We start from the raw sequence: 16,137 nt of genomic DNA on the forward strand, positions 1-16,137 counted from the left end.
TACTCTTTGGTTCTTTAGGTAAAGTCACGTAGATGAAAAAATATAATAAAATGTATTTTTTACAAGGCTAACAAGAAATAATATTCATCATTCACGATGAAATCGCTTTTCTCTTAATATCTGGAGGTCTATACTCTTTGGTTCTTGAGGTAAAGTCACGTAGATGAAAAAATATATAATAAAATGTATTTTTTACAAGGGCTAACAAGAAATAAAATTCATCATTCACGAATGAAATAACTTTTCTCTTAATATCTGGAGGTCTATACTCTTTAGGTTTCTTTAGGTAAGTCACGTAGATGAACAAAATATAATAAAATGTATTTTTTACAAAGGCTAACAAGAAATAAATTTCATCATTCACGAATGAAATTACTTTTCTCTTAATATCTGGAGGTCTATACTCTTTGGTTCTTTAGGTAAAGTCACGTAGATGAAAATAATATAATAAAATGCATTTTTTACAAGGCTAACAAGAAATAAAATTAATCATTCACGAATGAAATTACTTTTCACTTAATCTCTGGAGGTCAATACTCTTTGGTTCTTTAGGTAAAGTCACGTAGATGAAAAAAATATAATAAAATGTATTTTTTTACAAGGCTAACAAGAATAATATTCATTCACGAATGCAATTACTTTATCTCTTAATATCTGGAGGTTTACACTCTTTGGTTCTTTAGGTGAAGTCACGTAGATGAAAAAATATTTAATAAAATGTATTTTTTACAAGGCTAACAAGAAATAATGTTCATCATTCACGAATGAAATACTTTTTCTTAATATCTGGAGGTTTATACTCTTTGGTTCTTTAGGTAAAGTCACGTAGATGAAAAATATATAATAAATTATTTTACAAGGCTAACAAGAAATAAATTATACGAATGAAATACTTTTCTTTATATTGGAGGTTTATACTCTTTGGTTCTTTAGGTAAAGTCACGTAGAAGGGAATAATAAATAATATAAATATAAAACAATTAAAATTCTCATGACGTTTCGACTGCAACACAGCTATCATATATTTATAGTATTATTTTATTATTTCCCTTCTCCGTGACTTTACCGAAAGAACCAAGAATATGAAAATAATTAAGTTACGACGTTTCGGAGGCAACACAAGCTTCTGTCATCAGGTGGGACAACCAGAGCACAATCACTGCCGTGAGCAGAGAGCTCTTAGTGACACGCTCTTATATAGGGTGAGAAGGGGGAGGAGCCAGGGAGGAGGGATGCAGGGGGGGGGGCTCCCTGCACACGGATGTCTCTGTAGTGCGTGTGTGCATGTTGTAATGTGTAAGGTATATCTGCAGTCGATTTCATGTTGTGTGTAACGTGAAGGTATTATTCTTTGGTTCTTTCGGTAAAGTCACGTATAAAGATAAAATAATAACTTAAATTAAATACGAGCATACGACGTTTCGATTGCAACACAAGCAATCATCATCAGGTATAAATTAAATAGAAACACAAATCTAGTATACTTAGAAATGTAATGTAATATAACAGAGAGTCGGATAACATAACAGTCAACACCCTATCTGGTTGATTACGTTCTTCCTGAGAATGCTAAATTTGAGAGAGAGATTTAATCTCTCTCAACCAGATAGGGTGTTGACTGTTATGTTATCCGACTCTGTTATATTACATTTCTAAGTATACTAGATTTGTGCTTCTATTTAATTTATACCTGATGATTGCTTGTGTTGCAATCGAAACTGTATGCTAGTATTTAATTTAAGTTATTATTTTATCTTTATACGTGACTTTACCGAAAGAACCAAAGAATAATTCCTGCAGTCACGAAAGCTCCAAATTAAGTGTAAGGTATATTTGCAGAGTCGATCGCATGGAGAAGCCTCGACAGAGCGCCGTGCTAAAAGGCATCAATGCGACCGGTGTGCCTACAGCACGGATCACACTGGAAACTTCAAGCAGCATGAGAGAACACACACGGACGAAAAGCCATTCAAGTGCATCACGTGTGGGAAGGCTTTTGCTCGTTTACAATATTTAACATATCATCAGAGAACACACACGGGGGAAAGCCATTCAAGTGCGCCATCTGCGAGAAAACATTTGTACATTCATCATATTTTCGCGTTCACCAGAGAACGCACACGGGCGAAAACCATTCAAGTGCACTGTGTGCATGAAGGCATTTAGTCGTTTAGAAACTCTTCAAAATCATCAGAGAACACACACGGGTGAGAAGCCCTACAAGTGCACGTGTGATGAAGCATTTGTCTATCAAACTATCTTCGGATTCATCAGAGAAAGCACACAGGCGAAAAGCATCAAGTGCACCGTGTGTGGGAAGGCATTTGTCTATCAAACTATCTTCGAGTTCACGAGAGAACGCACACGGGCGAAAGCCCTACAAGTGCACCGTGTGTGGGAAAGGGTTTGCTGCGTCAGGACAACGAAAGAAGCATGAGAAGATCCACGAGAGGGTGAAATCTACTTGCGATGGTCAAAGTGCTGCTCCCATGAGTCCATCTCTCATAAAACAAGAACCGGAAGAAACTGACAACTTCGCTACGTGGCCAGGAGTGATGAAGTGTGAAGAAGAGATAACGGTGAAGCGTGAAGGTCAGGGTTCGACTCCAGGAGGCGACCTCCTGGTGGATGGAGTGGACGTGAAGCAGGAGGATGAGAATCGAGATTGTCGCTTGTGATGACCCCGTCGTTTTGAAAAAGGGGTCACTTCAGCTTGTCGGCATTACGGGAAAAAAAAATGTGTTCGTTTAGTAAACTGGAAAAGGACTTTGGCCATATTCCAGGGATCCATTTGTGCGCCGTTTTCTTTTTTTGGGGGGGGGGGGGAGTTAAAGATCGCGTAAATATATATACTGTATACCCGGTGCGGTTTGTAAACATTGCCCCCTAGGGGACAAATGCGTTCAGCCGTATTGCTGGCCACCCACCCACTCACTAGTGTATAATGTAACATAGAGACCCATAGACTCACAAAGAGACCCATAGACTCATAACGCAGACCAATAGATTCATCACGCAGATACCCATAGACTAATCACACATACACATAGACTCACACAGAGACCCATAGACTCACAAAGAGACCCATAGACTCGTCACGCAGACCAATAGATTCATCACGCAGATACCCATAGACTAATCACACGTAACATAGACTCACACAGAGACCCATAGACTCACAAGAGACCCATAGACTCGTCACGCAGACCAATAGATTCATCACGCAGATACCCATAGACTAATCACACATACACATAGACTCATCATTTAGAGACCCATAGACTCACAAAGAGACCCATAGACTCATAACGCAGACCAATAGATTCATCATGCAGATACCCATAGACTAATCACACAAATCCATAGACTCATCATTTAGAGACCCATAGACTCACGCAGAGCCATAGACTCGTCATACAGAGACCATATACTCACAGACCCATAGACTCCCACAGAGACCCATTGTAATTTTAATAATTGCATTGTGAAAATTCGAAAGTTTTCAGAAATGTTGATTGTGCAATGTAATGTTAGATGTGTCATTACAAAAACGTGTTTGTTGTGTGTGTTATTATTGTTATTTGAAGTTTTCGTGACTGCAGGAATCCATACTCTTTGGTTCTTTCAGTAAAGTCACGTTTCGGGCGCAACCCATTTTATTTTATACCTACGTGACTACCGAAAGAACCAAAGAGTATTATTGTTGTGATTTATATTCTTGACTAATATGTATGTTTATGATTATTTGCGATTATGCACAAAGTGTATCGCGACTTGTTACTGGCTCTCTAGTTGTCTAGGGGTTTGCAATGTCAATCGTGACGACATCGATGAATCTCGCTTCAACATTCAAACGCGGCATGTCGGGCCCAGCACGCTGCCTGTAGAGCAGCCTCGGACAGCAGCCTGCACGTGACCACACCCCCCTCTCCCCTGGCCTCTCCACCAAATACAACGTCAAGTCACTGGGCTTAACCAACAACTTTTACAGCCTGTCGCTCGGGCACTCTATCGGTGTGCGACGACTCAAATCTCCACCTGTTCCACGTCTCAGCTCACAACTCTTAGCTTAGTGCAGTACGACTTCTCCAAGTCCTTCACTCTGCAAGTGACTCGAAAATGAAAAAGCGTCGAGGAAAACTTTCAGCAATACTTAAGTCTGCCTCGGCAAGCGCTCAAAACTTAACTACTCGGCGCTTTTCTCCCGGCAAAGCTCAACTTATGGATGATTGCGATAACTGTACCTCAATGCACGTGATGAATGACGTCACAAAGCAACCCTTAAAGAGCCTCAATGCACGTGGTGAATGACTTCACAAAGCAACCCTTAAAGGGTCTCAATGCACGTGGTGAATGACGTCACAAAGCAGTCCTTAAGGAGCCTCAATGCACGTGATAAATGACGTCACAAAGCAGCCCTTAAAGGGCCGCATGCGGCTCCGACGCGTCAGGCTGCCAACCCCCTGGGTCTTGCCATTGCAGCCTGTGGAATTGTAAGTCTTGGTCATGTAACTTACTAACTGTTTACTATATATTTCACCAGGCAAGGCCCACTGAGATAGAGAGGTCTTTTTTCCGAAAGCGACCTCGCCGAATGAGGTGGCTTGTCACGTGGACTTCTATAGCAGCGGCCAATGCACATGGAGGGGAAAAGCCAGAGGGTGCGGGAAAAAAATCCACACAACCATGGGGAGAGAGATGCGCAAACTCCAAACATACAGCAGCAGGCATCTTCAGGGTCGAGATCAAACCCACGACCTCCTGTACACCAGGCGAGGTGATCAACATCTGCTAGCCACCATGATGATGAGAGACACTCAAACTCCAAACATACAGCAGGAGGCGTCGTCAGGGTCGAGATCAAACCCACGACCTCCTGTACACCAGGCGAGGTAATCAACATCTGCTAGCCACCATGATGATGAGAGACACTCAAACTTCAAACATACAGCAGCAGGCGTCGTCAGGGTCGAGATCAAACCCACAACCTCCTGTACACCAGGCGAGATAGTCAACATCTGCTAGCCACCATGATGATGAGAGACACTCAAACTCCAAACACAGCAGCAGGCGTCGTCAGGGTCGAGATCAAACCCACAACCTCCTGTACACCAGCGAGATAGTCAACATCTGCTAGCTACCATGATGATGAGAGACACTCAAACTCCATACAGCAGCAGGCATCGTCAGGGTCGAGATCAAACCCACAACCTCCTGTACACCAGGCGAGATAGTCAACATCTGCTAGCCACCATGATGATGACACTCAAACTCCAAACATACAGCAGCAGGCGTCGTCAGGGTCGAGATCAAACCCACGACCTCCTGTACACCAGGCGAGATAGTCAACATCTGCTAGCCACCATGATGATGAGAGACACTCAAACTCCATACAGCAGCAGGCGTCGTCAGGGTCGAGATCAAACCCAAGACCTGTACACCAGGCGAGTAAACAACATCTGCTAGCCACCATGATGATGAGAGACACTCAAACTCCAAACATACAGCAGCAGGCGTCTTCAGGGTCGAGATCAAACCCACGACCTCCTGTACACCAGGCGAGGTAATCAACATCTATCCACCGTGGTTCCCCTCCGATGTGGTTGTAATCTCGTGGATAAATGAGGAGTCCTGTAATGCTCCGCGAGTTCTTCTGAATGGTCACATGGCCTGTCGGTAGCTAGGGACGAGCTTATCGGGTATCTCAATAAAGCTGTCGTATTTTTGGGGAACATCGGGTCCGCCACTCGCTCCGACAAACGCAACTCCCTCGTGGTCTCTCGACTTCTCAGGCTCGACTCGACAAAATCAACTGGAACTTCGCCTGATGGGGCGGGCGAAACGGAGATTGCACGCTCACCCGGGATGCAAAGCTGCCAAGGGCACCGAATATTTCACATCTTGAGAAGGAGCTTCGCGGATGTTGAAGTTATGTTTAATGATAGAATATAGTATTGTCATCAGTATGACGTACCTATGCCAAGTTTGCAGTCGATACGACATTGTGAAGACGGTTAAAAGTGAGTTTCAAGATTTGAGGATACAACAACAGACGGAGTGAGTGACATAAAAGCGTGTAAAATGTTTTAAAAATATGTTTTGGATGTTTTATGATAGAATATCGTGTTGTCATCAGTATGACGTAGATATTTCAAGTTTGCAGTCGATAGCACATTGGGAAGTGGGTAAAATTATGAGTTGGAGAAGACGTTTTTTGGAGGATACAACAGACTGAGTTACATAAAAGCGTGTAAAATGTTTAAAAATATGTTTTGGATGTTTTATGATAGAATATCGTGTTGTCATCAGTATGACGTAGGTATTTCAAGTTTGCAGTCGATAGCACTTTGGGAAGTGGGTAAAATTTGAGTTATTAGAGAAGATGTTTTTTGGAGGAGACAACAGACTGAGTTAGTTAAATAAAAGCGTGTAAAATGTTTTGGATGTTTTATGATAGAATATCGTGTTGTCAGTATGACGTAGGTATTTCAAGTTTGCAGTTGATAGCACTTTGGAAAGTGGGTAAAATTTGAGTTATTAGAGAAGATGTTTTTTGGAGGATACAACAGACTGAGTGAGTTAAATAAAAGCGTGTAATAAAATGAGGATGTCACTCCCAGTCTGTGTGCTTTTACATCGCACGGGGCGGTGTTTGTGCAATGCGTTTAGTGAGTTTAATGTAATCATCACACCCACCCACCCATTTCATTGCATTATTTATTAACGAGCTTTAATATAATTTCTGCCTTTTGTTCAACCGTCTGAGGTCGCTGGGATTCATTGTATGTGTTAATGGAATTGATTTCAACTGTATCACGGATAGTCATAATCTTTGGGTTTTTTCGGTAAAGTCACGTAGGTAAAAAATTCAAATTAATAAAAGTAAAATAAAATAAAAATCACGACGGTTCCACCTGAAGACGGAAGCTTGTGTTGCCTCTGAAACGTTGTGATTTTTATTTTATATTTTACTTTTATTAATTTTAATTTTTTACCTACGTGACTTTACCGAAAAAACCAAAGAATATTAATCCTTGCAGTCACGAAAGCTTCAAATCTAGAATGTATCACGGATCTTTGCGATTTATTTATCGCTTTATGACCTTTAACAATGAGGCCCCCATTGAGATACAGCACATTCATGCAAATAATGAAATTTAAGTTTGACAACCTTGATGTATCACATCGTGATGTGAGTGAAAAGGAATCGCACCATTGTGTTTCACAATAGCTTCGTGTCTTTCTGTATGCTGAGCGTCTTTGGTCTTGGCCATGGTGGAGAGTTTGGAATCTGATTGATTGCTTCTGTGAACAGGTGTCTTTTATACAGGTAACAAGCTGAGATTAGGAGCACTCACTTTAAGAGTGTGCTCCTAGGAGACGTGACATCATCGCACTGAACGGCACACCTGACGTCACGTCCCCATTTTACTCCTCTACACAATGAAATTTGATTTAAGTCTGACAACATTGATGTATCACATCGTGATGTGAGTGAAAATAACACCATTGGGTTTCACAATAGCTTCATGTCTCTCTGTATGCTGAGCGTCTTTCACACCGTACGTAGTCAACCACGCTAATCGCCATGTGTTAGGCTACTAAATACGGGTAAACTCGGGTTATCCGCGTCTCGTTTGGGGATTGTTGAGTTTATCCACTTCTAATTTGGGGAATGTGGCATTGCAACACCAAGCCCTGAAAAGAGACCACACATTTATTGTCACGCAGTGATGTCAGTGTACAAATTACTGCGAAAAAACACGGTGACAGAGGAGCAGTGGCAACACAAGCCAACAATCTTGTCAGAATTATTAAATTGTACATTTACATGCGATAACAAGTACATGTTCAAAACTTTGTGACGTATAGGGGTTGGAATTCAAGCATACTTTCAAGGTGACACTGCAACAATACACATGCTAACAGACGATACAATTGTTTAAAATGAAAACGTAATTGCAATACTCAAGCATGTTTTTACATTTCGAATTTGTCTCAGAGGAAACATTCTATATCGCGACGGAATCCACGCACACACATTACTAGGAATTGAGTAAAATTGCTTTAGAATTATTACTTAGAGAACACAATCATCTCCACACTCGTGCTTAAATGTGGGAGTCACAGCCTTAGGGCTGAAAATAAGATTTCAGAGCTCACGGGAGTCAGGCCATTGTCTGAAAGGCACGGCCATTTTAGAGCCTCGGGGATTTTACCGCTGGGCCTAGGGGATTTTTTTCGAGTTAAAGCTTTCGTGACTGCAGGGATTCATCTTCTTGGTTCTTTCGGTAAAGTCACGTAGAAGGTAAGTAATACAATAATAAAACATAAAACAATTCTCACGACGTTTCGGCCACAACGCAAGCAGCCGTCCTCAGGTGAAAACCAGGTCTGTCGAGGCGACAGCATCACGTGTGGTGTTTCATTCAGACGCTGTCTCCCGACAGACCTGGTTTTCACCTGAGGACGGCTGCTTGCGTTGTGGCCGAAACGTCGTGAGAATTGTTTTATTTTTATTATTTTATTACTTCCCTTCTACGTGACTTTACTGAAAGAACCAAGAAGATAGGGGATTTTTGCGCGGTTTCTGCTCCGATGGCAACCAACGGTATCGGCCCCCGCTGAGGGTGATCCTACATCACTCCCTGAGGGGGACCCTTCGCCGTCTCTCTGGGTTCGGCGCTGCCGTCAGCCCGACCGCGGAGCCTTCAACGGAACCCACCACCACCACCGCCGCCGCCGGCCCGGCGAAGATTGATCCCGCGTCGATCGCTGCGTCCCGGGGGCTCTGCGCCGTCAGCGGCGCCGGCTTTTCCAGTGGCCGTCGCCGGTACGTGTGGTAGTAGTGGTAGTTGTAGTACTACTACTAGTGGTACGTGTGGTAGTAGTGGTACGTGCGGTACTAGTGGTACGTGTGGTAGTAGTGGTACGTGCGGTAGTAGTGGTACGTGCGGTACTAGTGGTACGTGTGGTAGTAGTGGTACGTGTGGTACTAGTGGTACGTGTGGTAGTAGTGGTAGTTGTAGTACTACTACTACTAGTGGTACGTGTGGTAGTAGTGGTACGTGTGGTAGTAGTGGTACGTGTGGTAGTAGTTGTGTAGTGGTGATACGCGCTGGGGTGGGGATCGTGTGCCAGCGCGTAGTGATTGGTTGTGTGTGTTGGTGACGCGTGCTGACGGTGGGGATCAGGGTCAGCGCGGGGTAGGGGGTTATGTGGTAGTGATTGGCTGTGTGCCGGTGACGCGCTTGAGAGGGAGTGATCGTGTGGCAGCGCGGCTTGATTGGTTGGGTAGTGGTAACGCACGCTGGGGAAAACGGATCGTAGGAACAGCGCGTCGTGATTGGTCAACTAAGGAGCGATGCTCACGCCGAGGTCCGCATGCGCTCCGTCTCCCGTGAGCGGGGACTATATAAGGGGATGCGCACAGGCGCACGGGAGCGAGTAACCAGCGAAGATTGAAGACGGGGGACGAAGAGATAGAGCCCTGCGGTACCTAGTCCCGCTGTCCTGTAGGGACCGGGACTCTGTGTGACCCAGCGGCGGAACCCTGGGACCCGGGGCCGAACGTCCGTGAGAGGGCCGGCTCGTGGGACTCAGAGGTTGTGGCCCAAGCCCAAGCTGGGGTGGGCCTGGAGGCTCCACGGACGTTACGGGGCAAGTGCAGTGTGTGTAGCCAGAGGAATAGAATCTACACGTGTCAAGTGAAGTGTGTGTAGCCAGAGAAATAGAATCTACACGTGTCAAGTGAAGTGTGTGTAGCCAGAGAAATAGAGACCACACGTTGTATCGTGACAAGTCAAGATTTAATAAAAAGTGTGTTACCCGTCAAGGAGTGGTACGTGTGGTACTAGTGGTACGTGTGGTACTAGTGGTACGTGTGGTAGTAGTGGTAGTAGTGGTACTACTACTAATGGTACGTGTGGTACTAGTGGTACGTGCGGTAGTAGTGGTACGTGCGGTAGTAGTGGTACGTGTGGTACTAGTGGTACGTGCGGTACTAGTGGTACGTGTGGTACTAGTGGTACGTGCGGTAGTGGTACGTGTGGTACTAGTGGTACGTGCGGTACTAGTGGTACGTGCGGTAGTGGTACGTGTGGTACTAGTGGTACGTGCGGTACTAGTGGTACGTGCGGTAGTGGTACGTGCGGTACTAGTGGTACGTGTGGTACTAGTGGTACGTGCGGTAGTGGTACGTGCGGTACTAGTGGTACGTGCGGTACTAGTGGTAGGTGTGGTACTAGTGGTACGTGCGGTACTAGTGGTACGTGCGGTACTAGTGGTACGTGTGGTACTAGTGGTACGTGTGGTACTAGTGGTACGTGTGGTACTAGTGTGTGGTGTACGTGTGGTAGTAGTGGTACTAGTGGTACGTGCGGTACTAGTGGTACGTGCGGTACTAGTGGTACGTGCGGTAGTAGTGGTACGTGTGGTACTAGTGGTACGTGTGGTAGTAGTGGTACGTGTGGTAGTAGTAGTAGTGTAGTAGTAGTGTAGTAGTAGTGGTAGTGGTACGTGCGGTACTAGTGGTACGTGCGGTAGTAGTGGTACGTGTGGTAGTATTAGTGTATAGCTGTGTAGTCTATATTACTGTAGTGTATAGTGTAGTGTATAGTAGTGTAGTGTATAGTAGTGTATTGTTTAGTACTGTAGTGTATAGTTGTGTAGTGTAGTGTATAGTGTCATGTGTAGTATAGTGTAGTGTATAGTAGTGTACTGTATAGTAGTGTAGTGTATAGTGTAGTGTATAGTAGTGTAGTGTATAATAGTGTAGTGTATAGTGTATAGTAGTGTAGTGTATAATAGTGTAGTGTATAGTGTATAGTAGTGTAGTGTATAATAGTGTAGTGTATAGTGTATAGTAGTGTAGTGTATAATAGTGTAGTGTATAGTGTATAGTAGTGTAGTGTATAATAGTGTAGTGTATAGTGTATAGTAGTGTAGTGTATAATAGTGTAGTGTATAGTAGTGTAGTGGTGGGAGGCTGATGCCAGGTGGTGGGGGGCTCAACGACACATCCACAACTCACGCGAGATCTGACCCCCCAAAGAGAAGACCTTTATTTGTGAATAACTCGGCGTCAAACTCGCAACAGGAAACTTAGAAGGCGATTTGAAGCTTTCGTGGCTGCAGGGATTCATCTTCTTGGTTCCGTCGGTAAAGTCACGTAGAAGGGAAGTAATAAAATAATAAAAATAAAACACAATATTGTATTTTGTTTTATTGTGTTTCATTTTTATTATTTTATTACTTCCTTCTACGTGACTTTACCGAAAGAACCAAGAAAAGTAAAAATGTTATTCACACCTACGGGACTTTACCGAAAGAACCAAAGAGTAATGAAACTTAAACTGAGATGGGTAGATATTTCTCCGATCGAACAGCCCTTCCCTTCCTAGAGGCAGCCTTGACCTCTTCTTGTTTTTCTCCGGAATCTTCCACTTCCTCTGCTGCTGCTGCCGCCGCCGCTTTGTATTTCTTTCCCGGCTGCACTTGGGGGCTTCTGCTCACGGCCACCGCGGCCGAGTGTGAGGCCGGAGACCCCCGCCGTGCTCCCTCTCCGCCTGCCCCACCTCTCCCTGTTCCGCTCTCCCCGTGTCCCCAGGCTGCCCTGGCCCGTCGGGGCGATTGGGAAATCGTCAGGTCCAGCCGCCGCTCTATCGCGCGCAGGTAGCCTTGCAGCTGCAACGCATCCGCCGCCGTTATCGCCATCCGCCGGGGGGCGGCGTCCTCCGTCTCGGCCGCGTCGGGAGGAGGAGGAGGGGGAGGAGGAGGAAGAGGATTGCCCTTCGCAATCCTGTTGATGACAACAACAACAACAACAGCGCGTTTTTAAATGCTCACCGTTAGTGTTGGCAAAGTGTATGCACACCAGAGGTCGCAAACGGGTTTTGATTCCTTACCCGGACTCGTACCCGGCCACACCAGGGTCGCAAATGGGTACCCGTACCCGGCCGGGTACAGGTAGCCGTTCCCTACCTGTACCCATACCCTACCCGAAATGAGTGACAAACGCTTACTCACCGGTGACTCACGGCCTACCTGTACCCGGCCGCACCAGGGTCGCAAACGGCTACCCGTACCCGTACCCGGCCGGGTACGGGTAGCCGGGTATCGGGTAGGGTACGGGTATCGGGTACCCGGTTGCGAGTAACCGTTTGTCACTCATTTCCCAACGTCTTGTCTCTTCTCACAATTCAAGTTCCTAGATCAACCCACCCGCGCCTGCAACATGGCTTCATCCCAGAGGTCGCAATCGGGTACCCGTACCCTACCCGATACCCGGCCGGGTACGGGTAGCCGGGTATCGGGTAGGGTACGGGTATCGGGTACCCGGCTGCGACCTCTGACGTGTCGGCAGCGACGACGCACGTCCAGTTTCAAGTGCCGCATGAAAGAATCCGAGTGACAGCGGAGGGAGTTAGTGACATGGGTTAGCAGCCGTAGCAGTTGTAGAACATCACCACTGAAGGCCTGTGCAACAGAAGGGCCTAAGGCCTACAATAAACCTCAATCCGGCCCCAATGCGGCCGGTGAAATGCCGCCAATGTAACAAACAAACAACAAAAACGCTGTAAATACCGTATAGTAGGTTTTTACCCTTTAGACTGGTACAAAACTGACACCTTTATACAAGGCATCATGTTTGCAATAACCACAACACAAGTAGTCAAAATGCAAACAAAAATAAACAACTCTGATGATAATAATAATAATATGCACTGTCCTTGAAGTTGTCTCGGGTGTGGACCAAACAACTTCAAGGACAGTGCATATTGTTATCATTATCAGAGTTGTTTCTTTTTGTTTGCATTTTGACTACTTGTGTTGTGGTTATTGCAAACATGATGCCTTGTATAAAGGTGTCCGTTTTTGTACCAGTTTAAAGGGTAAAAACCTACTACTATATTTTGCCACTGGTAAAGTTGATGTCTCATAGTGTATGATGCCTTGTATAAAGGTGTCAGTTTTTGTACCAGTTTAAAGGGTAAAACCTACTACTATATTTTGCCACTGCTAAAGGAGATGTCTCATAGTGTATGATGCCTTGTATAAAGGTGTCAGTTTTTGTACCAGTTTAAAGGGTAAAAACCTACTACTATATTTTGCCACTGCTAAAGGAGATGTCTCATAGTGCTGTAAATACCGTTGCCGGCGCTTGGCTCGGCTGCCCGGCAGCACGTCCCTGAGAGCGCCCATCCCCAGGTGCCACATCTCGGCCAGGTCGAGAGCCAGGCTGAGGCAGCCCACGGCGTACATGACGTGCAGGAAGACGGTCTTCTCCGTGGGCCTCGACACGAAGCAGTCGACGAAGTGGACGCAGGGGTAGCGGCGGGGGCACACAAAGCGGGGGATCACCTCCAAGCCGTACATCACGTACTGGCCCAGAAGGAAGCCCGCTTCGGCCACCGTGCGCAGGACGAGCTGCAGCGCGTAGGCCCACATGAGGCCGTCGGCCCTGATGGCGCGACGCCCGTCGTGCCGTCTGTAGTCGTTCTTCTTGACCTCGCCGCCGCCGGCGCCGGTTTCGTCGGCAAACTCCCCTTCTTGGTCGCCCCGCGAGCTTTCTGACCTGCGGATAACGACGCGGGAGTCAAAGTAAAAAATCTCCTTCTCGCAAGAACAAAGAGTAGAATGAAGGTTTTTTTTGGGGGACTTCGCCGTTATTATCACGGTTATCGTCGTCGTAGTAACTTTACTAGGCCTAGTAGTAGGTTTTTACCCTTTCAACTGGTACAAAAACTGACACCTTTATACAAGGCATCATGTTTGCAATAACCACAACACAAGTAGTCAAAATGCAAACAAAAAGAAACAACTCTGATAATGATAATAATATGCACTGTCCTTGAAGTTGATTGGTCCAAACCCGAGACGGCTTTCTTTAGAGCCTAGTCCCCATTGGTGTTGGACCAGATGACACCAAAAGGCGTACAACTCAAAATGATGCCTTGTATAAAGGTGTGTCAGTTTTTGTACCAGTTGAAAGGGTAAAAACCTACTACTATATTTTGCCACTGGTAAAGGAGATGTCTCATAGTGTATGATGCCTTGTATAAAGGTGTCAGTTTGTACCAGTTTAAAGGGTAAAAACCTACTACTATATTTTGCCACTGGTAAAGGAGATGTCTCATAGTGTAACTTCACTAGACCTCTGTATCCTGTGTATGGCGAAGGCGAGGTAGAGAATGCTTGGCATCGCCACGGTGATAATCTGAAAGATCCAGAAGCGCACGTAGGACAGGGGAGCAAAGGTGTCGTAGCACATGTTCGTGCAGCCCGGCTGTTGGGAGTTGCACATGAACGAGCTCTGCTCGTCGTGGTAGATTGACTCTCCCGCCACGATCGTCAGCATGATGCGCAAGATCAGGAACGTGGTGAGCCACAGCTTGCCCAGGTACGTCGAGTGCAGAGATATCTCCTCCAACAAACTCGTCAGGAAGTTCCAGCTCATTGTGACCACCGGCTCGCCAGAAGCGTGCCCACCTGAGAATTCAAGAAGAGAGACGCGGATTTAGAGGGCACGTCGGCTGGCCGCGCGCCGCGTTGAGCTCTTCTGTTGCCTCGGGATACCCACAGATGTCCAGTAGGGGGCATGGGGTAATCTTAATTTGGAGCTTTCGTGACTGCAGGAATAACTCTTTGGTTCTTTCGGTAAAGTCACGTATAAAGATAAAATAATAAATTAAATACTAGCATACGACGTTTCGATTGCAACACAAGCAATCGTCATCAGGTATAAATGAAATAGAAACACAAATCTAGTATACTTAGAAATGTAATGTAATACAACAGAGAGTCGGATAACATAACAGTCAACACCCTACCTGGTTGATTACATTCTTCCTGAGAATGCTAAATTTGAGAGATAAAACACAGAACCAGAAACATATAGACAGACATATAAGCAGATAGATATCACAGAGATACATAGAGAGAGACAACACAGAGACACACAGAGACACACACAGAGAGACACACAACATAGACACACAGACAGACATATAAGCAGAGACAGATATCACAGAGATACATAGAGAGAGACAACACAGAGACACACAGAGACACACACAGAGAGAGACACACAACATAGACACACAGACAGACATATAAGCAGAGACAGATATCACAGAGATACATAGAGAGAGAGACAACACAGAGACACACAGAGACACACACAGAGAGAGACACACAACATAGACACACAGACAGACATATAAGCAGAGACAGATATCACAGAGATACATAGAGAGAGACAACACAGAGACACACAGAGACACACACAGAGAGAGACACACAACATAGACACACAGACAGACATATAAGCAGACAGACATCACAGAGATACACAGCGAGAGACAACACAGAGACACACAGAGAGACACACAACATAGACACACAGACAGACATATAAGCAGACAGATATCACAGAGATACACAGAGAGAGACACACAGAGACACATAGTGAGAGACACACAACATAGACACACAGACAGACATATAAGCAGATAGATATCACAGAGATACATAGAGACAACACAGAGACACACACAGAGAGAGACACACAACATAGACACACAGACAGACATATAAGCAGATAGATATCACAGAGATACATAGAGACAACACAGAGACACACACAGAGAGAGACACACAACATAGACACACAGACAGACATATAAGCAGATAGATATCACAGAGATACATAGAGACACACACAGAGAGAGACACACAACATAGACACACAGACAGACATATAAGCAGATAGATATCACAGAGATACATAGAGACACACACAGAGAGAGACACACAACATAGATACACAGACAGACATATAAGCAGATAGATATCACAGAGATACATAGAGAGAGAACACACATACGCACACAGTGGAAGCCACGTCTCTGTGTCGAGGTTGGGGTAAGAGGGTTACAACAACACACTACACACAGTTTAACACGCAGCAGGCTTTCGCGACCAATTAAATTCATAATCAACGTGTTTGGGTTTAGATCGCCGCGTTATTTATAAATGTGTCATAACCCTCCACCACACCCGACACGGCCAATCAGCAAAAAGTGTCACGTTGACAAAAGACAAAATAGTTCACTACTTTAGCCCCACAACGGTGTG

The 16,137-nt window shown here is 45.2% G+C and overlaps 1 protein-coding gene across 1 annotated transcript; it reads right to left on the reverse strand.

The window, feature by feature from the left end:
• Positions 1-8,641: 8,641 nt before the first annotated feature.
• Positions 8,642-14,461, reverse strand: LOC121852306 (gap junction gamma-1 protein-like). Its single transcript, XM_042346404.1, has 4 exons — positions 14,147-14,461; positions 13,151-13,617; positions 11,416-11,800; positions 8,642-8,863 (listed from the first exon to the last, which is right to left on the reverse strand). The coding sequence occupies exons 1-4, from the start codon at positions 14,456-14,458 to the stop codon at positions 8,642-8,644; spliced, it is 1,386 nt and encodes a 461-aa protein (XP_042202338.1). The 5' UTR covers positions 14,459-14,461.
• Positions 14,462-16,137: the final 1,676 nt, after the last annotated feature.

This window comes from Callorhinchus milii, unplaced genomic scaffold, assembly GCF_018977255.1.
Source record: "Callorhinchus milii isolate IMCB2004 unplaced genomic scaffold, IMCB_Cmil_1.0 Scaffold717, whole genome shotgun sequence".
NCBI classification, from domain to species: Eukaryota; Metazoa; Chordata; class Chondrichthyes; order Chimaeriformes; family Callorhinchidae; genus Callorhinchus; species Callorhinchus milii.

Bases quoted from the DNA above. Each gene is read 5' to 3' on its own strand.
- LOC121852306 (XM_042346404.1), bottom strand. From the start codon at position 14,458: ATGAGCTGGAACTTCCTGACGAGTTTGTTGGAGGAGATATCTCTGCAC. The intron at 11,801-13,150 runs GTATTTACAGCA...TGTCATCAACAG, and splicing joins CGAGCCAAGCGCCGGCAACG to GATTGCGAAGGGCAATCCTC. The intron at 8,864-11,415 runs GTCAAGGCTGCC...CACTAGTAGTAG, and splicing joins CCGGAGAAAAACAAGAAGAG to TACTACAACTACCACTACTA.